Source organism: Chaetomium fimeti (genome assembly GCF_033439085.1).
Source record: "Chaetomium fimeti strain CBS 168.71 chromosome Unknown B0H64scaffold_3, whole genome shotgun sequence".
NCBI classification, from domain to species: domain Eukaryota; kingdom Fungi; phylum Ascomycota; class Sordariomycetes; order Sordariales; family Chaetomiaceae; genus Chaetomium; species Chaetomium fimeti.
Window position 1 is genome coordinate 1,526,754 of NW_026944331.1, and position 22,285 is coordinate 1,549,038.

General features: G+C 57.1%; 6 protein-coding genes across 6 annotated transcripts; 1 reads left to right on the top strand and 5 right to left on the bottom strand.

Annotated features, from left to right (window-relative positions):
- Positions 1-14: 14 nt before the first annotated feature.
- B0H64DRAFT_431060 (uncharacterized protein) lies at positions 15-2,543 on the bottom strand. Its single transcript, XM_062805948.1, has 2 exons — positions 2,070-2,543; positions 15-2,017 (listed from the first exon to the last, which is right to left on the bottom strand). Exons 1-2 carry the CDS (start codon positions 2,377-2,379, stop codon positions 228-230), a joined length of 2,100 nt encoding a protein of 699 aa, XP_062660570.1. The 5' UTR covers positions 2,380-2,543; the 3' UTR covers positions 15-227.
- Positions 2,544-3,106: 563 nt separating this feature from the next.
- B0H64DRAFT_116756 (uncharacterized protein) lies at positions 3,107-4,169 on the bottom strand. The gene is made up of 2 exons (XM_062797877.1): positions 3,746-4,169; positions 3,107-3,671 (listed from the first exon to the last, which is right to left on the bottom strand). The coding sequence occupies exons 1-2, from the start codon at positions 3,951-3,953 to the stop codon at positions 3,115-3,117; spliced, it is 765 nt and encodes a 254-aa protein (XP_062660571.1). The 5' UTR covers positions 3,954-4,169; the 3' UTR covers positions 3,107-3,114.
- A 3,312-nt stretch (positions 4,170-7,481) lies between these two features.
- Positions 7,482-9,963, bottom strand: B0H64DRAFT_116772 (CASP C terminal-domain-containing protein). Its single transcript, XM_062797878.1, has 3 exons — positions 9,709-9,963; positions 9,486-9,653; positions 7,482-9,425 (listed from the first exon to the last, which is right to left on the bottom strand). The coding sequence occupies exons 1-3, from the start codon at positions 9,821-9,823 to the stop codon at positions 7,489-7,491; spliced, it is 2,220 nt and encodes a 739-aa protein (XP_062660572.1). The 5' UTR covers positions 9,824-9,963; the 3' UTR covers positions 7,482-7,488.
- Positions 9,964-10,125: 162 nt separating this feature from the next.
- Positions 10,126-14,355, top strand: B0H64DRAFT_338737 (uncharacterized protein). The gene is made up of 3 exons (XM_062801186.1): positions 10,126-10,460; positions 10,523-10,947; positions 10,998-14,355. The coding sequence occupies exons 1-3, from the start codon at positions 10,316-10,318 to the stop codon at positions 14,190-14,192; spliced, it is 3,765 nt and encodes a 1,254-aa protein (XP_062660573.1). The 5' UTR covers positions 10,126-10,315; the 3' UTR covers positions 14,193-14,355.
- Positions 14,356-16,120: 1,765 nt separating this feature from the next.
- Positions 16,121-18,168, bottom strand: B0H64DRAFT_116832 (uncharacterized protein). Its single transcript, XM_062797880.1, has 3 exons — positions 17,789-18,168; positions 17,457-17,723; positions 16,121-17,401 (listed from the first exon to the last, which is right to left on the bottom strand). The coding sequence occupies exons 1-3, from the start codon at positions 18,055-18,057 to the stop codon at positions 16,273-16,275; spliced, it is 1,665 nt and encodes a 554-aa protein (XP_062660574.1). The 5' UTR covers positions 18,058-18,168; the 3' UTR covers positions 16,121-16,272.
- B0H64DRAFT_116780 (uncharacterized protein) lies at positions 18,169-19,064 on the bottom strand. Its single transcript, XM_062797879.1, has one exon. The coding sequence runs from the start codon at positions 18,907-18,909 to the stop codon at positions 18,280-18,282; it is 630 nt and encodes a 209-aa protein (XP_062660575.1). The 5' UTR covers positions 18,910-19,064; the 3' UTR covers positions 18,169-18,279.
- Between the last annotated feature and the right edge of the window lie 3,221 nt (positions 19,065-22,285).

Here is a 22,285-nt window from a genome sequence, read left to right on the forward strand (position 1 = left end):
GAAGTGTAACGAAGTGCTTGAGACGTGTGTGTATTCCTTCCTCTAACTTCCAAGGGGTATCAAGTCTCGCTACAAAACTCCAAACTGTTGGGCAGCTCCCGCTCATATATCGCCCGCTCACATATGGCACAATGCTCCCTCTACGATTTTCCTTCACAGCAGCGATAGCGCCCTCCCATCCATCGCACACAGCCTAGCCCCAAAAAAAGAAATTGACGTCCCCTTCCTCAAGACGACTCCTGCACAACCGCCACAGGCTGGCCTTCCCCCATCTTGAACGGCCGGACCTTGATGTAGGTGCTGATATCGCCCTGGAACGACAGGGCGTCGAGGTACTCCTCCACCAGCGGCAGCACCTGCGGCGTCTCCTTGAGGTCCCCCGCGAACTCGGGCAGCGTCACGGCGTTGTGCGGCTCGCTGCGCGCCTTCTCCGCGCTGTCGTCGATCAGCACCGTGTTGGCCTGGCTCCACACCCCACTACCGCTGCCGCCGCCGACACTCTCGCCGGGTCCCAGGCCCTCCGTATCGGAACCCTCGCCCTCGCCCTCGGCCGAACCGGGAGAGCGCGCCGCCGCCAGCGGGTGCGACGCGGCGACGACGGGGTCCTCCCACAGGCGGGTCAGGCGCTTGTAGCACTGGGTGCGGCGGTTGTAGTCGTCCGGGCTCAGGCCGAAGCGGTCGCGGCCCCAGACGGCGACGACGCGGGCGAGGTAGGCGGGCGGGAGCAGCTGGGCGCACATGCGGCGCACGTTGTCGGGCCGCGCCGACGACCAGATGACGACGTGGTGCCTGTCGATGCAGCGCTGCAAAAAGGCGCGCGCGAGCGGCCGCTCGACGAAGGCGGAGGCTTGCCGCTTGTTGGGGCGGAAGAGGAGTGTGCCGTTGAGGTCGATTACCACGAGCATGGGTTGCGGGGTCGTGAGGCGGTAGGTCATGAAGGAGGCGCGTTGGAGGTATTCAGCTGTGGGCTCGGGGATGCCGCCGGATGCGGCGGAGGGCGCGGAGATGGTGTCGCGGATCTCGGTGGCGCTGGGCGGGCTGCGCTGGAGGCTTTTGTTGGCGTTCGCGCGCGCGACGTATGGTGGGGGTCCGCCCTTCTTTTTCTTGACTTTGGTGTTGGTGTCGGGACGGGGTGGGAGCGAGGCAGGGTTGCCTCCCCCGGTGGTGAGCTGGTTGTTCTGCTGCCGGACCGGTCTGGTAGAACGGAAGGGGCCCGTGGCTGGGCTGTCCATGGGGAAGGGAAGAGGGGGGTTCTCGGGAAAATTCCACACAGGAGCAGTGGCCCGCCTTCGGTTCCGCTGCCGTTCCCTGCGACGTGAGGGGTGGTCCTCACCGTCTCCCCGGGCTTCGCCCCCATACTGTCGATTCTCCTGGTTGGTTTGGGGGGCAGCGAATTGAGGCGATGGGCGATAAAAGTCCCCTTCGCCCTGGCGCCGAGCACTGTCCCGTTGGCGAGGCTGGCCAGTTCGAGAAGGGCCCCACGAGGGTGGTTGACTGGGTTGCGCCTGACCACGGCCTCTGCGATCACTCTGCGGGCGGGCTTGGTTACTTTGGGAGAAATGACGCTGGTCCTCTGCGCGACCAAAGGGCGCGTGACCCTGACCTCTGCCATCGTTTTGCTGGAGGGGTCCTTGAGAGAATGGCCGGGGGAGCGCTGCGAGGCCGAACGTAGCATAAGCCCAAGCCCTACCGTCGTTTTGCTGCTGCGGTTCGCCTGGTTGAGGGAAGCCTGGTTGAGAGAAGGGATTCTGGAATGTCGGCTGCATCCACCCGGTGTTGAAATTCGGTGGCATACTGAACGGCATGCCGAATGGGTTCGGAACGTTAGGTATTGGCGGGGTATGTTCTCCCTGGCCCTGGCCCTGGCCCCGTTGGCGCCAGTTCCATGGTTGACTCGGGTCCATTTTGGTATGTTGTAGAGAATACGAAGCCCGTTCGGTACGTGGTGATCCGGTTGGGTTCCGTTCAGGCTCACCAAACTTCTGTGAGATCCTCTCGTGTTCGAATCGCGCAGGGACTGGTTACCAGTTAGCGATCGGACGGAAAAACGAAGATAATTTGGGACGCACTTTTTTGTCGCGCCTGACACCGGCGTGGATTTAATGGCACTCTTTGAGAATGCTGGCGATCGGGGGTCGACGCTGGCCTCTTTGTAACCGGGAGATCAAACGGTTGGTTTTTCCCAGTGTATGTGTCGGTAAGGTCAGAGAAAGCGATATGTACTGGATGCTGTTGTGGGCGAGGAAAATAATATTGTTGTGAGGTTCTTGCGACAAGCAACGTCGCCGGGGAACCAAAAGCCTTCGGTGGTAGATTCCGGCATGAAGAATAAAATCGTCGTGAGAAGGCGAGTGAGATGGCGGGCCGCCCTTTCTTCATTTCAAGAAATTCTAGCAAGGCTAAGGTTAGGTAGGGAGCGCAGGTAGCCGTGTAGGTATGTAATGTGCCTGATTTGCTTGCCCTCCTAGACCAACCACGGCTCAGCTTGAATGAGTCCTGCACGTTCTCTTTCTGCTGCTGTAACTCGTGTACTTTATTTTATCTGGTCTTTTGCTGCGTTGAACCGGACACTCGGGATATTTTTCTCCACGTGATGTTTCACTCCTCACTTAACTACCGGTACCTAACCCTGATCAACCCTGGCACCATTTTTCATTTTCCCGCCCTTGGGAACAACCTACCGCGGTGCCATCTGTAATCCATTCTCTCCGACCCTTATCATCACAGTCCAGAACACAGGCTTCGAGCTTTATATGTGAACTTTATTTCATTCGGCAATATGTGCAAGGCATAGTAAGCGCGCGTGTCCCTAAACCGAGGTCGACTGTCATTCCCTCCGGTTTTCTTTGCTCCTGGCAAACACACTCGCCCTCGCCCTCAAAAGAACAGAAACGCTACATTAAAAAGTTGACCCTCCCAGATAAAAATACCCCCAATACCGGAACTCCCACACAATGCAATGACCAAGACCCTCCTGATATACAGCCTTTTCGACATTATCATATCCCTCAACACTTCTCCGAGGGCTTACTTGGCATAAAACCAGTACCTATCCATCTCATTAGCACCATGTCTTCTTCGACTCCAAGAGACGGATAGCTAAGATGGGGGAACTCACTGTGTCGAATACTGCACCTCGAAGGTACTCGGCAAGCCATTGCAAGTCGCGGGGGGGCTGCCACCCACGGTCTCGACGCGGAAGACCTCCTGCAGGCCACCGGTAGCACCAGGCTTCGCATCCAGCTTGAGCCACGCAACAGCCCCCTCGCCCTTGAGGCCGGTGGGCGCGTCGACGGGGGCGGCGACGCTCGCGTTCTTGCCGCAGGGCAGCTCGCCGATCTGCAGGGCGGGCGCGACGTCCAGCTTGAAGAGCGCGGTGGTGGCGTCGGTGAAGAAGTGCACGCCGCTGAGCCCGATGTTGGACGGCGCCAGCTGCTCGCTCGCGTCGCTCTGCGCCACCTCGAAGTGCAGCGCCGCCCGTGTGAGGGCGTTGGCCAGCTCCGGGCTCGTCGCTACCAGGCAGGACGCATTGAAGAGCGTTGCTAGCGCGCCCGCCGCCTTGGGTGCCGCCTCGGGTTCCGCTGGATCGCACGTGTAGTTTTGTGTGCCGCGGCCGATGGCGATGTGTTGGAGGTGGAGGTCTGGGGATGGTGATGGGAGGCCAGCGGCGCCTGTGGGGGAGGTTGTTAGCATCGGGGGTTGGGGGGGGGGGGGGGGGGGGGGGGTAAAAAGGTGGCGTGCTTACCGGCTGGGAGGGAGACCTGGGAGAGATCGCAGACTGGCGGGATGTCGAGTAACCGGCTGTCCTGCACCTTCGAGGCGAGCATGTTGAAATATTCGGAGACGGTGCGGATGTTGTCAGGGATGCTGGCAGCCTTGTCGATCTTGGGATAGGTAGGGGCAGCCCAGACGGAGGCGGCTAGTGCCGATACGAAGAGTAGTGAGGCATGCATGGTTGTGGTTGTGTAGTGTATGTGTTGGGTCGAGTGGCCGGCAGTCAAGTCGATCGCAGATCGAGGAGGTATTGGTATCACGAGACGAGTAAGGAAACCCAGACCGAAGAGCAGAGAACACAAGGAACTAATAGAAAAGAAAAGAAAAGAGGAGGCTTATCCGGGAGGGATGTATATATGGAGGATAGAGGTGAGACAGAGTATGAGCATCATGACTTGGATGGGCTTTGAGGGAGGTTGGATGACTATTATACAAGACTCCGGACATGGCGGCACAAGGCTAGTGTGTCCAGCCGCCTCGATAGCCCCGCGGGTCGCACTCGTCCCGCCAGGTCCCGCGCTCCCACGGCCGAGAATCCATTGACTCGCTAGTCCGGTGGGCAGCCGCCGAACGAACAGCAAACGGCGGCGGGACGAGGGTCTTGACGCTGAATGCTGCCATTTGACTGGCTGTTGGATTCATTGGAGGGGTTGGTTGACCCCTGTTCATCTGACCCCTGGCAAGCGCCGTTCCACCGCCTGCTTTTAGGTTTCATCCACACACCCCTCCTCTTAAGCGGGTGTTTGCTCTTGAAGACTCAACGAATGGATTCGGCGGAATCCTCCCAGCATTCACGGACATGTCTCGATGTGGTAGGACGGATCTGAGAAATTTCGTTAATCCTCTCAACGGTCGGTTATTTGGTTATTTGGTTTCCTCGGAGCGTTGAGCCCGAGAGTGTGTGGACACACGCAGTAGGTGGTAGTAAATGCCCGATTCCCGAGCTCTGCTTGTCAAACGAGCAGATGTTTCCATTCAGAAGAGAATATGCGCAAAAACACCAACAAACCATAGTTTCTCCCAACCTTCTCTGTTATCTGTTCTAGCGTGTTTACTGTGCCGCTCAAGTTACTCGCAATCCCGTTAGATCGTAGATCTCCCGATCACTGGGACATCTCACAAGGCCGCCCAACCATGGGGATGATGAACTTGACAGCGACGATCAAAAGTCAAAATCGCATTGGCACGGAAGGCGTGAGACTATCGCTATTGCTCGTCCAGAACAGATCGTGAGGAAATTGGGCTAATTTCCCCGCTTTGGGATGAATTTAGCCCACGAAGTTCTCCAACTCCATTGGCTTGTGCTATTTTTGCCCACAAAGTTTGCCGCGCCCAACCTCACAAACCCTGCAGCCTTAGCCGCCCGCATCAACGTTCGTCGTCGGGAAGTCGTCTCTCCGAGTTCACAACCCATTCTTTTCGTTGCCAAGCAGCTTTTTTTTGCTCGCAATATCGATCCGCCCAGATTCCCGATCGCTTCCTGCACCTCTCCCGCGTGCCCCGTACTCCGCTAGGCCGTATTAGCTATAAAATTAAGTTTATCCTGTGGTAGCCTTCCGTCAAAAACTGCCTTGGGACTTAGGTAAATAGCTACCCGCAGCGGAATTGTCAACATCCGCTTCTTTTCCTGGCATCTCCCATATTGGAAGGGATTTGAACTCCACAGATCTTGGGGCTCATTCAACCTATCAGACATCGGTAGGGTGAGATCTCAGGCCAGGAAGGTGACGTTCACCTCGCGGCCGGAACAAGCTGCGTGTCGTAAGAGGTCGCGTCCGGGCCCGGTCGCAAGCAATGGCTAGCCGCGGGCAAGTAAAAGCTTGGCCTCCGAGTGGACCACCACATGCCCACTTCCAGGTTCCGTCCAACCCTCTTCCAAAAGTTCAAAACAACCCTCATCCGCCAACCCCATCTACTGGATGCCTCCCGCCGGCCATGTGGCAACCCTACCGGTTAGCGAGCCAGATAATGTCCGTGGAATAGACGCTGGCCACTGCTGCGGCCTGGTCGCTACGTACGACTCCCGTGGTTGCGTCCGGTGCCGATTCCGGTTCCACACCCACATGTTGTGCGGGCGCCTGGGACGGGCAAGGTCTGCCGTTTCGGCCTCTCCAAATCATCTCGGCTCGCTTGCACTTACATATGCTGTAATGCCCAGCCGGCCAAGGCGCCAGAAGCAACCCATCAGCTTCTCGACGCGGTGTTTAACACGGAAATGTCGGAAATGTCTTTTGTCGGTTGTGGTCTTGCCATGCCTTGCCATGCCTTGGGTCTTGAGGTCGGCGCCTGTCTGTAACCCATCATGACGAATACACAGTCGTCACCGCTGGGAGAGCAGCGCCTGTATACTTGCAAAGTTCTTTTCACCCAAAAGGTAACTCCGAACATACAGATTACCCTTGCTACCTTGGTGACGAGGGCCATTTACCCATCCGACAAACATGACGATCCATCCACTTCACACCCCGTCTAATTCTTTTCATTCATTCCTCTTAACCCATCCCAAAGTTCCCTCGCCAGCTCGCGCTGCTCTTCCCTATACGCAGCGTACGGAATATCCTCCCCCGTCCGCTTAATGATACCGTCAACGTGCCCAGCGCCTGCGGCGACACCTCCCCCAGCTTTCCATCCAGTCAATCCCCCCTCACGACCCTCCCCTCCCGTTCGGCCTCGTGATACAGCCCCGTCTCTGCAGTAACACGTCAACCAGGTTGTGGACGTGCGGGAGATTGGACTGATCCTGTCTCCGCGGCATCAACATGTTGAGCGCCACCTGTTGCCCCCCTTCAGATCCCCCATCCGCTAGGCCTTGCTTGTCTTACGCGTGGTAATCCGCCTAGTAGAAACACTGACCGAGCCGGCCGGCGGCAGGGAGCCTGTCGCGGAGGGCAGAGAGCGCGAGTTGTAACGTGTTATTGTACGTGACCTGTTGTTCCGCCGACGTTCTCGAGTGGTGGTGGTGGGTCGGCCTCGGCTGTGTTGTGAAGGCGCTGAGGAAGTTACGGGTAATTTCTTGGGTGGGTTCAGTGTTGCGATTGATTATGATATTACTAGTGACTGTTACGGGTGTGGCGGATGCGCTGGTTCGAGGTATCTCCAACGCTGTTGCAACCGGAAACTGTGATTAAAGATAGACGCCTCTTGGATGAGCTAGCAGTTCAACGCGGCCATGATACTTATCCTATACACGGTGAAATCCTGATATATGCATTATTGAGCGTGGACGCAAACTTTCCACCTCGCGAGACTACTCTCATGGAACCGCTGTCGTCTTTCCAGCTACCGCAACGCCCCGCCTTCTCCTAACATGAAGTTAAAAAACCAGCATCGAACATCCCATCCCCCCAAGCCATCGACCACGCCATGAAAAGACACCACGCGGAGCGGGAACGCAGCAATCACAACCAGCCGGGCCGCAGCCAATCCCCGGGGCTCATCTCCGCAGCCGCCCGCCGAGACGGCTGGCCGCCTCCCCTCCACCACACCGTTCCGGGATTGTAGGACACCAACGCCCACTCATATGGCTCCCGTCCCATACCATACAAAAGACCTTATACACATATCTAGGCACATGTACACACAGAAATAGCCATCAAAAGCCTGCGCGTCATCCACCGCGCGTCATCCACCCATACCATGCAGCCCCCCGGAGGAATTCCATCCACTCACTCATACCCCCCCACCCATCTAACAGCCCCCCCCATCCACCCCCCTTTAATCCACCCCGGGCGCCTGCGCCGCCATAGCCGCCGCGGCCCCGCCGGCCATGGCATGGCGATCGGCATCCTCCGTCCCCATCCAAAACACCGAGCAGAAGACCAGCATGTGCAGAGCAAGACAGTACAGCGCAAACAGGTTGCGGCTGGTGCGGGAGGCGAGGACCATGCGGGTGACCGAGTAGACGACGCGCTCGGGCAGGCTCATGCGCTTGTAGGCGCGGGCGGACTCGCGGCCGCGGAACTGCGCGAACGGCGACAGGTTGGACTCGTAGGCTTTGCGGTAGCGGTCGAGGCCGAGCGGCGCCGAGCCGGGGCTGGTGGGCCCGCCGCCACCGCCGCCGCCGAGGTGGGGGGAGGAGGTGAGGGAGACGGAGGAGGGGTTGGGGTTGGCCGCGAAGGCCGAGGAGGAGGACGTGGTTGCCGTGCCCCCGCCGACGACGGCGGCTGTTCGGTTGTAGGTGGATACGTAGCGCGTCTTTTCGTAGAGGTTGAGGTTGTCGCGCTGCAGGGCGGCGATCTCCTGCCGGAGCTGGGAGACGGTGCGGTGGTTTTCCGAGAGCTCTTGCTCGAGCTGCGTGTTGCGCTTCTTGAAGCGGTCGCGCTGCGCCGTGATCATGGGTAGGATGCCTGAGCCGCCGCCCATGGGTGGTCGGTCGTCGGACGAGTCGCGCGGGTTGAAGCCGCTGATGATGGACGAGGTCGGTGATGTTCGTCCTCCTTTACGGCCTGGCGCGATGGAGGGTGCGTAGCGACTTACGTAGGTGCCCGCAACGGAAGCGCCTGAGGGGAAGGCATTGGGCGCCTCGGCTTGGACGGTGGAGAGCTCGTTCTCGAGCTTCTCGTTGAGGTTTTGCGATTTCTCGAGCTCAGCGTTGGTCCGTGACAGCTCCTCCTGCAGATTTTGCAGCCTGCTTTGTAGATCTTGATGCGACACACGCAAAATGGTGAGTTCGTCGCTCAACTTCTTGTTTCGGGCCACAAGCAGCTGCTCGAGTGTGTCTCCCTTGCCCGGGGCTGCAGCGCCGTTCTCGCCCCCACCGATATCCCGCGTTTCGTCGTCATCGCCTGTCGAGAACTCAATGCTCTTGAGAACTTCCAGTTCTTGCTTGACCTCCTCGTAGTCGCCCCATTTCTGAACCTTCGCCTTGAGGCCGTCCCGCTCGTCCTTTAGCATGCCGACCTCTCTTTCAAGCCCCCGGAGCTTGACGCTCAGATCCCTCTTTAGGCCCTCCTTTTCCACTCGCGCCGCATCAAGTTTCCGGATGAGAGACGAGTTCTCCGACCTCACCCGCAGGTAGCCGGGCTCATCTTCCAGGTTGACCGAGGCTTGAGTTGGGACCTGTGACTTGGCCTGGGCCAGATCCAGACGCAGCTGTTCGTTGCGGGCTTCAACCTCGGCAAGCCGTGTACTCGTCCGTTCCAAGTCAGAATGCACCATCTCCAGCTCGGCGCTCGTGACGTGCCCTCGGCCCTCCTCGGTATCGTCGGATTTCCCCAGTCGCTGGTTGACCTCGTAGCTGGCCTTGATTTCGTTCAGCAGGCGGTCCTGATTCTCGATCTTGTCCTCCAGCGCCTTCTCCTTTGCTGACCAATTATCCTGCTTTTCCTCTACCACGGCGGTCCACGACTCCTCGGCCTCCTTGACCTTACTCTCGAGGTTCTCCTCTAGCTTTTTCCTCGCATCGCGTTCCGTCTGGAGTCGAGCTTCTGTGTCGTCGAGCTGGGTCGTCAGCCGGGAAACACTGTCCTGCAAGTGTTGGTTCTCCTGGGTGAGCTTCGGCAGTGTGTCCTCCGAGACAAGCATCGAATCCACCGAGGCCTCAAGTAATGGGTACGGATCCGGCGCTTCGGACAGCGATGTGTATGTGTGTAGAAAGGCGGAGTTGACGGACTTGGAGCTGGTCGTCAGTAGATCGATGAAGGTTTGGTAGGCTGTTGTATCCTGTTAGTCTCGAAAAGGACAGTCGACGTAGCTCCAGCGCGAGGGCGTACCCTTGAGCAATCCCTTGATTTCGGTAAGCTTGCTTGCGTCGTCGAGCTTTCTAAAGTCTTTCGTCTTTTGCGCCAAATCCTTCCTCTGCACGGTCGAGTCCCGCTGGAAGGCCACGATCTCGGAGGCGGTGTTGTCGAGGTTAGAGACGAGGGTGGTGAAGTCGAGACCTAGATGCGCGTTAGATGCGTCTCTGACTGAACGCGATAAGAAATCAATGCGCACTCCTCCATTGCGAAATGGCGTTCTGGAACTTGTTGACGGTGCCGGAGTCGGTTGTTGGTGATGGCGGCGCGGGTGTCCCGAGCCCGGGGGCGTCTGAGCTAGTTCTTTCGGCCATTGCGTCGTGTTGCTCACACAATCCGCAGAAAGGCTACCGTGGACGGTTATGGATCCGGTGTGGTGGTGTGGCTGACATCAACCTTGCCGTTGTTTATGGAATGTTCCTTCGGTTGTTGAAGGTCGGCGCGAAGCTGTTACTGTGTAAGGTGGCCGTTGGAACAGCGCCAAGGCTGATTGATCCTCGAGAACTGCGGTTGGGTGTGGGGCTTGTTCGCCCAGGCGCAAGTGGACCGCGGGATACAGGGGCTTGAGCAGCTGCCCTGCGCTGCTCCCCCATGCTAGAATTTAGCGCCTGGAGCTCCCCAGCCCGGCCCTTGCATGACGACGACTTCCAGGTTCCGGGTTCCCGTCCCTCCATTCTCTAGAAAACCCGGAAGACACACGCCGACATAAACACCCGCTCCGCTCCGAACTCGGTTGATCCCCCCCGGCGCCGTATCCCACGGCGACCCCGAATCCACGGCCGGGCGACAATGGTTCGGGATGCGCCATGGCATCCGACCCGCAGAGGAAGCAGGGCCAGGCAGCACCCCCCAGCGCTCGACCCTATGCGTTGCGCCCGCTACTCCACGACGTGCCCCTGTCCGCCGACGGCAGCGACGAGGATATCAAGATAAACTGCGTCGATTATTATGGTATGCGCAGGCTGGTTGTGGTTGAAAATGGCTGGGGCACTTGCTAACTATCGTCTTCTTAGACGGCAACCTCTATGTTGGCACCAGTGCCTCCGAACTCCTGCACTTCTTCCGCATCCCTCCCGACCCTAGCGACCCCAGCGGCCCTTCTACCTTTATTCTCGCCTCTCGTCTTCCCCCAGTATACTCCGAACCCGCGGGTGGCATCAATGGCTCACGGCCGGGCGTGCAACAGATCCTCTTGCTGCCACGCGTGGGCAAGGCCTGTGTCCTATGCAACTGGACCGTCACCTTCTACTCGCTGCCCGAGCTGAGCCCCGTGTTTGGCGCCACCCAGGTCAGGAACTGCAACTGGATCGGCGGCGTGGACTTGAACGAGAGCGGGGATGGCGGCAACGAGAAAGCCGCTGGGGTCACCATCCTCTTGTCGCTGAATCGTCGGATACAGGTGGTCAGAATAGGGGAAGAAGATGCGCGGGTGCTTCGGGTAAGCTGCCTGAACTCTTCTTTGAGGAATTTATCTGACGCGGTTTCCAGAAAATCGATTTTGCCGGAAGCACCCTCTCGATACGAAGAGACTCGATTGCTTGCGTCGCAGACTCGAGGAATTATGCCTTATTGGATGTTGACCGCCAACTCAAAATCCCGCTTATGACCATATCGTCACTCGACAATTCACAGCCGGATGGCGGTTTTGGTCAGACTCAGAACATTGCCAGCGCCCCAGACGGCGGCCTGGCCCGGAGCGCATCATCGGCGACTACGCGTGCTCCAGCTAACGCCCAAGGTCATTCTAGGAGCACAAGCCTGGGGAACTTTATGTCAGGCAGGCGTCGGAACGGTGGGCGGCCCGGAGACGCAGAGGACACCGTCTTCCAAGCTTCTGACGCCCCGCCACCTTCGCGTAGCCCAGGGCCGGCAGACAAACCATTGCCCGCCCCCCCGCGTGACCCCGGAGACCTCCTAACAGTACAAGAAACACCCCCACCTAGGATAGCAACACCTCCGGTGCGGTCAACGCCATCTCCGGGGCCCGGCTCCGTCTTCCTGAAACCCCACATCGTATCACCTACTGCAGAAGAGTTCCTCCTTGTCACCGGAACTGGCCCCCTTGAACCAGGCATCGGCATGTTTGTGAACCTCGACGGAGACCCGACGCGCCCCACACTCGAATTCGAAAGGTACCCGCGTGAGATCGCGGTTGACGGGGGCTCGGCCGACCTCTCATCCTCACTCCCATCCCCAGGTGCTCAGGAGGGCTATGTCCTTGCGTCAATGACCAAAGAATTCGAGGACGGCTTGCACCACGGCCTTGAGATCCAGCGCTGTGACGTGAACAACGGCGAAGACGAGCCAGAAAAGTGGTGGTTGGAGGTGAGCGATGACAGCTCCAAGGAGTCGACAGCTGGCACCCCGATTGGTATCCGGTTATTATTACAGAAGGAAGAGATGGTCTTCGAGAACGTCGTCGAGCGGTTATGCCAAAGGCGGTTTTCGCCCTTCAAGGGCCATCCAGAAACCCCGACCATGTCCCTCAAGAGTAGCGATTCTCGGACGGCCCTGTCGCTACAACGCCTTACCCAGGAAAATGCACTCTTCGACCGGGATCCCGAATCGGACGACGAACAGCTACCCCCAGGGTGGGAAGCCACGAGGAACCAGGAAGGGGAGGAATTTGTGCGACGACTGGCCAAGACATCATCACGCCTAGCTGTCTGGGCTGGGGACAACATATGGTGGGCGGTGCGGAATCCATTGCTCACGCAACTAGATTCTGTGCTGGAGCTAGCAGCTCACCAGGCTCCGCAAACAACCACAAACGGCACAGAGACGAGGCGGCAGCTTCTTTCCCTACTCGACACCATCAAGGAACGGGAACCGACAACGGAACTTGAATTCATGACCCTGGGTTACATCAAGCAGAAGGCGAGTGTCATGCTTCTGACGACGTTCCTAAGGTCGCCGGAGCCGCCATTCACGGATGCCGAAACGAGGGCAATGGAAGAGAACCTTGTTAACGGGGATTTGGACGCCCGGGTAGTCCTGTCTTTGATACCTGCCTTGCGTAACGAGCTTGTTATGAATCGAAGAGGGATATGGATCTATGGCGGAATCAAGAGTATTGTTGAAAGCTACATCTCAGCCGAGACGGACGGTTTGGTCATACAAGGAATCAGCTCATTGCCGCCCAACGTCCTCCAATTTCTAAGACGCTTCCTCTCGGCCTGGAGGAAGAAAAAGGGATTTGGTAGTATACCGGACGAGGTGTTCCGGACAGTGGATGCGTCCCTACTATTGGTGCTCTTAGAACTCGATCAGAGCACACCAATAGGTCAGCCCGGCACACTTGGCTCGGTACGGAAAGACCTATACGAGCTTGTCGACCACGGCGTCGATTGCTTTGAGAGAGCCGTGGATCTACTCGAGACATACCACCGTCTCTTCGTCCTCAGCCGTCTCTATCAACATCGCAAGATGACGGCAGACGTGCTAGGGACATGGAAACGTGTTATTGAGGGCGAGGAAGATAGAGGTGGTGAACTAGGCGATGGCGAGCAGCGCTTGAGGAGCTACCTCTCCAACATCAGCAACCAGGCGCTGGTTCAAGAATACGGCCTGTGGCTGGCCAGCCGCAACCCCAAGCTCGGCGTACAAGTCTTCACGGACGAAAAGGGCAAAGCCCCGAAATTCGAGCACGCCCAGATCGTCGCCCTCCTCCGAGAAGAGGCGCCGGACGCGGTCAAATACTACCTCGAACACCTCGTCTTCGGCAAGGGCAACACAGCCTACGTCAACGAGCTCATCACCTACTACCTCGACATCGTCATCACCGACCTCCAGACGTCGCCGGCCTCGCGCGATAACATCGCGGCCTCCTACGACACCTACCGCGCCCTCCACCCACCAAAACCCACCTATCTCCACTTCCTCACCGACAACGCGCCGCCCAACGACGAGGTCTGGCAGAGCCGCCTACGGCTCCTCCAACTCCTCGGCGGCGGCCACGATTACGACGTGACGGCGATCCGCGCCCGCATCGACGATTCCCTCGCCGCCCTCCCGCCATCATCACCCCCTCCCCACCTAAACGGAACCGCAACCGCAACCACCACCACCACCACCACCACCGTAAAAGAACCACCCACCACCACTAACGGCCTCCCCCCCAACCCCCAACCACCCGCCGACCACCCCCTCCTCGTCCCGGAATCCATCATCCTCGCCTCCCGCGCCCGCCACCACACCACCGCGCTGCGCCTGCTCGTCCACCGCCTCGGCGACCACGACACGGCGGTATCCTACTGCATCCGCGGCGCCGCCGCCCTCACCCCGGCCACCACCGGCACCGGCACCAGCCGCCAACGCCGCCAGCGCCGCGACAGCGGCAGCGACCTGCCGCCGACGTGGGACGAGCAGACGCGCCTGTTCCGCGCGCTGCTGGGGGAGTTCCTCGCGCTGGCGGACGCGGAGGATCGTTTGGTGCAGACGGGGGCGTTGTTGGAGCGGTTTGGCGGGTGGTTTGACGTGGTGGAGGTGTTGGAGCTGGTGCCGGAGGGGTGGGGCGTGGAGGTGGTCGGGGGGTTTCTGGTGGCGGCGCTGAGGCGGCTGGTCGGGGAGAGGAGGGAGGCGATGGTGGAGAGGGCGTTGAGCGGGGCGGAGAATTTGAGGGTGGGGTTTGAGTTTGTGGTGAGGGTTGAGGGGGAGGGGGGGGTCGTTGTTGAGGGGGAGTGAGTGAGACGGTGTAATGGGGGTTTGTTGTATGGGGAGAAGGGGGTGGGGGCGGTTGGGTTTGTATAGGGAGGAGAGTTTGTGAAGGGGGTGTCACTGATGGGAGGTGTTGATATGCGTTGGGGGCTGGGTAGGACTATTCACACCTTCTCGCCGACATCAAGTTATGCGGATGTAGTGGTTGAGGTGCATTTAGAATATCATACATAATCTCTCTGGCTCTGTTGTTATTGTTGCCCGAGAAGTTGCCAGTTCGGCTGTGAAGGACAAGAACGGAACTATGGTTCCGTTGGCACAGTTCTGTCACGCCCCTGTTGCTGATCACCAGTTCTTGGTTTCCCAGCTGACACAGTCCCAGGGGCTCAACTGGTTTTGCCGTCTGTCTGTTCTCATTGCCGGATACGACGGAGATTTTCTCGGCTGACGGTACCCGAATATTCAGGGGCAGCTACACGGTACAAAGTTACCAACTGTGTATGTAATCGACGCGGTGCAGGGTGAAAGGGAAAAGGCGCGATGAAGTTGCCCGATCAGGCTCGACATATTGGATCTTCATGAAACACAGTCAGCCGAACCCCCTGGATACGACGTCGTAAAGTCAGCAAACCGGGTTTTTGCTCCCTGGCCGGCAGAGCCGAAGAAGGTCGCAGCGGCGCTCCTCTGCAGAGTCTTGTTTTGCAGAAGCGAGAGCGGCAGAACCACATCCACGGAAAACAGCATGGCGGCAGGGTGGGCACAATGGGCAGGGCTGTTGGGACGACGAGATGGGGTAGCCTGCCATCGGCTGTAACCTTCTCGATATTGCTTTGACAGCCAACCACAGGACGGGTAAATGGTCACGGAAACAGGGCGGGAGATGATTGTTGTTGCAGTTTTTCGAATTGTTTGCTCGACACGGAGTTCCAGAGTTCCATCGTCACGGTCTTCGCAATTGGGGGCGACGGCGTCTTGTGGTCCGGTGCTCTTGGCCAATTCGGCAGTTGCCTGTAACTTGGTGAGCGGTGAAAGACGAGAGTCTTGGCTCTTGAATTCTTGGTCAAAAAAGGGTCAGAGCGTTGATGTAACTTGACCAAGCCACGAACTCGGTTGCAAGACGGGAACTGGGCAGCATGCCTCCCTGGCGACAGGAGTCCGTGAGACGCGGTTCGGATAATGACCGAGGTGGCTTGCAGCGGTTCGTGAGATGGTTCGCATCATCGGCAGTCAAAACAAAAACGGAGAAGAAAACGGCGAGTAACCGAAGGACTTGGCCAATCTTGGCTGAACGTGGCTTGCCTTGGCCCTGCAACGACCTGAACGCCCTCAGTGGGCAAGTCGATGCTTCCATTTATCCTCACTAAGGTACAGATTACACAGTAATTATTTTCTCGTGGGCCAGAACAAATATTACTCGTACACAGTCTGTCAGGTCCTTACCTCCCGCAATGTCCAATATCCATCCCGTCGCTAACGTTACAACATCGGCCCGCGAGGCACAGCCCAGGCACAAGGCACAGCGCAAATCGGATTGGACCCCGATGCAGTTCGTCAGGAGGATGTCAGCAAGTCAAGCAATTTGAAATGCCTTCCTATGTATGGACGCACTTGGTTACACGCACCATCCAGCTTCTCGTTCCCTCTGCCCGCCCAACAGCTGCCGCATTTCCGAGCCCAATCAATCACTCGCAGAGGTGCGACATGCATTGCAGTGATGCATTGAGGAAACCAACAAGACACCAACCCAATTTGTTCATTAGTTGATAAGTATAGAAGAGGAAAAAAGGGGTATATGCCATCCATTGCCGTCAACCGTCCGTCACTTTCCGTTAATTTTCGTTGCCATCATCCCCCAACCAAAACCACCTAAGATGATAGAAAAGAAAGAAAAAATACAGGTCCAGTCTGTCGAGCATGTGCTCAGCCCGGGGTAGAATTACAAAAACCATAAGAGGCACCAGCTAGCGCAAAGGCACCACCCATCCGATTAGAGTAAGTAAAGTGAAAAGAACGCAAGCAACCGGCATGGCATCCTCGCGTAGGTAGGTAAAAAATAAAAATAAAAAAATAACGAAACCCACCTTGCCGCCGCCCGACCTAAAATAAATCACACCCCCATCTTCGCCGTCTGCGGCGGCGGCATCGGCGTCGTCCCGCCCACCATGGTCGGGCTGCCACTCGACCCGGGCCGACTCGCAGCCAGCTCGGTCATGCTCTCCGTCTCGTACGTCTTGGAATCACTCCCCCTCCCCCCACCACCGCCGCCCATAACCCTAAACTTATTCCTCGACGGCCCCCTCCCCAAATGCATCCCCACCCCCTCCCCCTCGCCACCACCACCCCGCCTTCTCCTCATATTAGAGGAAGAAGAACGCACCCCCACCCTAGACCACCACGACCGCACATCCCCCGCCAACATCCTACAAGCCCCCCACGAGGTCACACAATAAATAATCGCGTTCCAGAACCCCTGCAGCGGCAGCACGAAGGCCGACATGTACTCGAGCGGCAGGGAGGCCTGGCCCGCGTGCACGACGCTGTAGACGCGGTTGGCGCTCGACGGGATCCACGTCACCAGCATGGCGGTGAAGAAGAGCAGGGCGCACTTGGTGTAGGACCACGTCGCGTTGGTCGCCTCGTAGGCGGCGCGCCGGCGGAGGGGGTTGGGGTTTTGTTGCTGTTGGGCGGAGGGGGAGTTGGTGGGGTGGTGGTGCGGGTTGCTGCTGGTGCTGGTTGTGGTGGTGGTTGTTAGGTTGTTGTTGTTGTTGTTGTTGTTGTTGTTGTTGTGGGTGTTGGTGGTGACGCGGGTGAGGCCCGGGCCAGCGGCCTGCGGGTCGGCGGTGATGGTGGTTTGGACCTGCTGTTGCTGCTGCTGGTGGTGGTGGTGCTGCTGCTGCTGCTGGCCGCCTGTGTTGTTGTCGCCGTGGGGCTCGCCGTGGCGGCGTGAGGAAATAGTGACCGAGTAGGCTGCTTTGGACGGTCGTTGAGGCGATGTGCCTTGTGATCGACGTCGTTCGCCGGCGCCCAGGGGCGCGAGGTCGATAGAACCGGGTTTGTCGATAACTTCGGTAGTGACATAAACCTCGGTCGTTTTGGTGGAGCTGAAGAGGTCGTCGATGGCGTGGAGAGGCTCCGGGTCGTGGTGGCTGGTGCTGAACTCCTTCAGCTGCTTGTGTTTCTTGTAGATCTCGCGGCCCGCGCGGACGTAGATAGTGCAAGTGATCATGATCACGATCCTATATCCATCGTTAGGTTCAAATGTGTCCCTACCCTATGAAACCACGTGCTTACCAGATCGGCCCGTAAAAGATAGCAATGCGGAAGATGTCCCATTCGGGAGCAATCCAGCACCACAGCGTTGCGTTTCCGTACATCCGGCCCTTTTCAGGGGACGAGACGAAGATCAAGACGAGGGAGACGATGAAGGGTATGCCATAGCACAGCAGAAAATAGGGCACTTCCATCCTCCGCAGCTGCCGCGCGTCGAACTTGAAGTAGAAGGTGAGGTGCACGTTCAGGGCCATGGCCAGCATCCAGAAAGCGTCGGCGGGCATGAACCTAACAAACACACAGTCAGCAAGACCGAGAACCCCAAAACCTAAAACGGCTTCCGGGAGACGCACATCTGGATGAGAAAAGCCTGAAGCTGGCAACCAGCCTGGTTGATGTCATTGACAAACGACCGGCCCATCAACGTTGCTACATTTGTCATGAGGTTGCCGAACGTTGCGTAGAAGACAAGCCGGTTGATGGGCTTGTGGAAGGCGCGGGAAAAGCTAAAGGTGGTGATGACCACCATGGACCCCAACATGGAGAAGACCGAGGTGGCACGTTCGATGACACTCACGACGTCGATTTCCGACCCCGACAGGCCGGGATCGACGGTGGTCATGTCTGCGTCGGGGCGCCACACGGGGCGGAGTTGATGTCGATGGGACGATGTTGATGCTATCGAAAGTGTATGGTGCTCGTCTTTAACGGCCCGCCCCGTGTTTGGCCCTGGGGGCGAGCCTTGAAAGGAGTCTCAGCTCGATGGCTGGTTATTTATTCGAGAATAGTCCTCGATTATACCAAGATGGGGCGCTGACGCCGGCGCAACAAAGTCGAGTGAGAGTTATTCTTTGATGTCGTTTCGAGAGGCACAGCGAGGCCAAGGAGGAGGGGCGTGATGTGACGATGTGGTCGTTCCAGCAGGATGGTTAACTACGACCCAAGCAGTGGGACCGGCATTGAGGAGGGGACCTGTGAATTCAAGTACTCGGCCGGGAGCACGACCGACAACAGACAGATACCCGAGACGGCTAGCTGGGATGTTTGGAGCGCACTGGAGCGCCATCCTTCGACCATGTCTGAAATGGGCCGAAGCCCACAAGCGTTCAAGAGATCTTCCCGGACGAGACGCAGGCCCCGAAGCAGAGCACAAGAGCCACACCAACCACACCCGTTGCCAGCCATCGAGAACCCCTGCCAGTCTGGGGATCTGTGGGATCCCATGCGGAAGTGAGCTCGCACTAACCCAAGCGAGGAACCCTTTTCCGTTTACCAAAGAACGGCCAAAACGGGGTGACGCAGGGGGAGTCTGGTTCGAAACTTGGGGAGGCCCGTAATTGGCTGTGCTCCAAGAGCTCGGTGGGTGGCAACGAACGAACCGGGGAGACACGCGTGACAGGGAAGCGATCTGAGGAAATTTCGGTGTTGAGGTGTGTGTGCTCATGTGCATAATGCACCGGTGTACGAAGTACATGTGCGCGTATTGTCTGAAGCTCTGAAACGAAGTGGCACTTTCCGCCCGGTTTGCTCACAAAGCGAGATAGTTGGTTGCCTAACATCTCCACACGGCTATTTACAAGTTTGACAGTTCTATTTCCAGAGGGAAGAGAACACGCCAAAGGCTGTTGGACCTCCACAGTGCCTCACGGTCCTGTGGCGGGGTCTGGCAGTTGGGCAAGCTCGCCCTCGCTCCACCGAGTCACTTACCTTACGAGCTTACCTTATTCGTACCCTCCAACTTCACACATCCCCAACCAACCCTTGCGGGTAAACTTGGCTTGCAATGCCAACCCCCTTCACCCCTGCTACTGTTACACTCGTTGATGACGGAGGGGTGGCATTTTTTGCTGGAGTCGCCCAGGATCCGCCCTGTTCGAACGGCATCTTCCTGCAAGCTGCCATGATGAGACGAAAACCGTGCTTCCCTCGCTCAGGTCTGCGCAGGCAAGTCAGTCATCTTCTACCTCCGAGGGGTGCTCTTTCCCGTTCGGGGTGGCCCCTATGAAACAATCTGCCGCAATCCAGCATGTGAGGTGCGAGTGCATTCCACTGCTTGAAAAAATGGAAGGAATCATGTTCGAAAGGCCAAGGATGGGCGTTCACCACGTGGAAACGCCCCACCAAACGCGCGGCAGGGCGTCGCGTGTCGGCTTGCTGTATCCGTTTTGACCGTTTCCCTCAACTCCCTTCGTTCTCCATCCTCAGCGCCCATCGCCATCTCCCATCCACGCTAGCAGACGTCAGCGCTTGTGACTCGCCTTGCTAGATTTGTGCTCAACCCAACCCCCGGCCAATTCTTGACAGCACAGACATCTTCACATTGTTATCAATGTCCAGAGTCATCAGACGGAGGCCATTGTTGGCAAAGGGTGTTCTCGATCTCCAGGATCGGTCCAAGGATGGAGCGATCGCTTTTGCTTTTTGTCGCCATGCCGGCGATGCATCGATGCATCCCAGCTAGATGACGTCTTGGCTTGGTCCCTTACTCATGGCGGGAATTCCCAACGACATCGACGCACCCACGGCCGTCCTCAGGTCTCGGTCGACCAGGATGTCGATCTTCTTGCAGAGTCTGTTAACATCGCCGAGGACTCAACCATCCGGCAGACATACCGAGTCAGCGAGTCCCTTGCCCGATGTGGATCCGGGGTGACAAGTGGTCAACGACTGTTTCACAAGTTCGACAAGCCACACCAGACAGCAACCCGCAGGTCTGGCTTGAGCCGCATTCCGGAGCTACTTGGTACTATGCAGACGGCAGATGTTGCATTCCCGACAATCACAATGAAGCAAACACCGGGCACGGGCACGGAGCCTCCAGCTGGCACACCGCCGGGCGCAACCCGCAATTCCCTCAAGCGACACAAAACCCCCCTTTTCAAGCTTCACCGGAGAAGCTTGTTCGACTGTCAAGCTTTGAAAATGAATGCAACACAGCTCCAGCTCGGGAACGAATATCACTGCCAACTCGGTCCAGCCCTACTGGATGACACGACGTCTCAACCATTGACATTTATTGAAAGCTTTTCAATCTCTCCACCAGGAACACTAACCCCACAGTTCGACCCCATCGTTCGACCGCCCAGAAGCGACTCCGTACCAGACCCACCCTCTCCGCACACTTGGCAGGATCAGTGCGGGGTGGTCCAGGCCTGGTCATCACCGTTAACGTTAACGATTGGCTTGCCGATTTTCATGAAATTGACCAGACAGGGAACAGACACACCACAAACCTCAAACTGCCCGAGTCCACATTGGCACTGTTGGGTGCTGACGTCCGAGCTTCCAGGATGGCCCTTCGTGGCCCCGTCTTCTTGTCATAAAAATCCACGGAAAAACAGAGTTCAGCGAGAACAGACCCAGACAAGGAACCCCAGCGTCGTCGAGGACTTGAGCTCTCCTGCCCAGCCAGTTTAGTTACCCCACATGGATCGAAGCGTGAACATTGGTCCAGGCCTATCTCCTCGGACGTGGAAATCGACGGTGCGAAAGCAGATCATTCTTTTTTTCTCGCTGGGCCAGCAAGCTGACGTGACTCTACCACTCTGGAGCGCCTGTTTCAAAGCCATGTGAGGCTTCGTCACATTGGTCACCCATGTTCGGTACTGAGGGGGCATCACACTCGCTTCCATGTGCCTATCGGTGGCCTGACCAAACCCCCCAGAACTGACCTGACCAGACCGGGGTTAAGCGAGCTCGCTTAACTTCACCTGACCGGGGCAAAAACGGCGCATTTCTTACCAAATCAGACTGGTCAGATCAACTTCTTCCCCCCTACAACTATTTTATAGCCTAAATTGAAGAAGAGGTTAACCGTTACCCTGTACCTAATATAGAGCCTGAGCCCTAGCTAGTAGTAGAAAATATTAAAGATTTAGTAAATACTTCTAAACCTATTTAGAAGCGGTTCGGAAGCAGTTCGGAACTAATTATATCTAGATTCCGAAATAATTCTAAATAGTTCTTAAAATACTTCTCTTCTTATAGATTTCTTATAGCTAGCTATATTACTAGAGGGGAAAAAATCGCCGAAATAATTCTAGAATAGTTATAAAATAAGTAGGAGGGACAGTAAAAAAAAAAAGGTTTTTAGAGGTAATGGGAAAGGAATTCGGATAAGTTAAAAATAACTTAATCCTCTATATAGAGCTAGACTATTATATAATCTACTAAAATAGGTAGAACGCTTCCGAAATGATTCGGAACCATTGCGCTAAATACCTTGGTACCACCCTGATTTGGTTTGGTGTACCTTGCTTAACCCCTGTCTGGTCAGGTCAGTTCTAGGGGGTTTGGTCAGGCCACCTATGCACTCCGCTTCCATTCACTGGACGAGAACAACCCCTAAAAGTTGAGGGGAGGGACGTGCGCGGAACTAGCCGAAAGCCACTATGGCAGAGAGCCGAACTAACCAACCTTGAGTCCCGAGTTACAGATTACATACATGTGTGTGCAGAAAGAGTAAGGGCGCTAGGGCCCTGATCGGCTGGCCAAAGTAATGTAATGTAAAGGAATAGAGCCCCCTGTCCAGCCCCTGTCATATAGCGAAAAAAAGGCAACAGAGCTAAAAGGATAGCACCTTTCCCTTTTAGGGTCCAAAATTTCCCGGTACAACCAAGAAAATCACGCAAGCTCCTTGTCTTGCCAAGACTCAATGTACCGCGCTAAGCCATTCGCTTAGTTCCTTACGATAGGCTTAGTCGCCAAGAAGAGAGAGCGCAAAACAGCCCGTAAGCCCTTTTTTCATAACACAGGTTTTTTGGCCGTTAGGCACAGTGATAGCTTCTGGCACCGATTTTTGAGGCTCCCGCACAGACCATCCCGGCCCACAATACATCGAAAACTTGCAT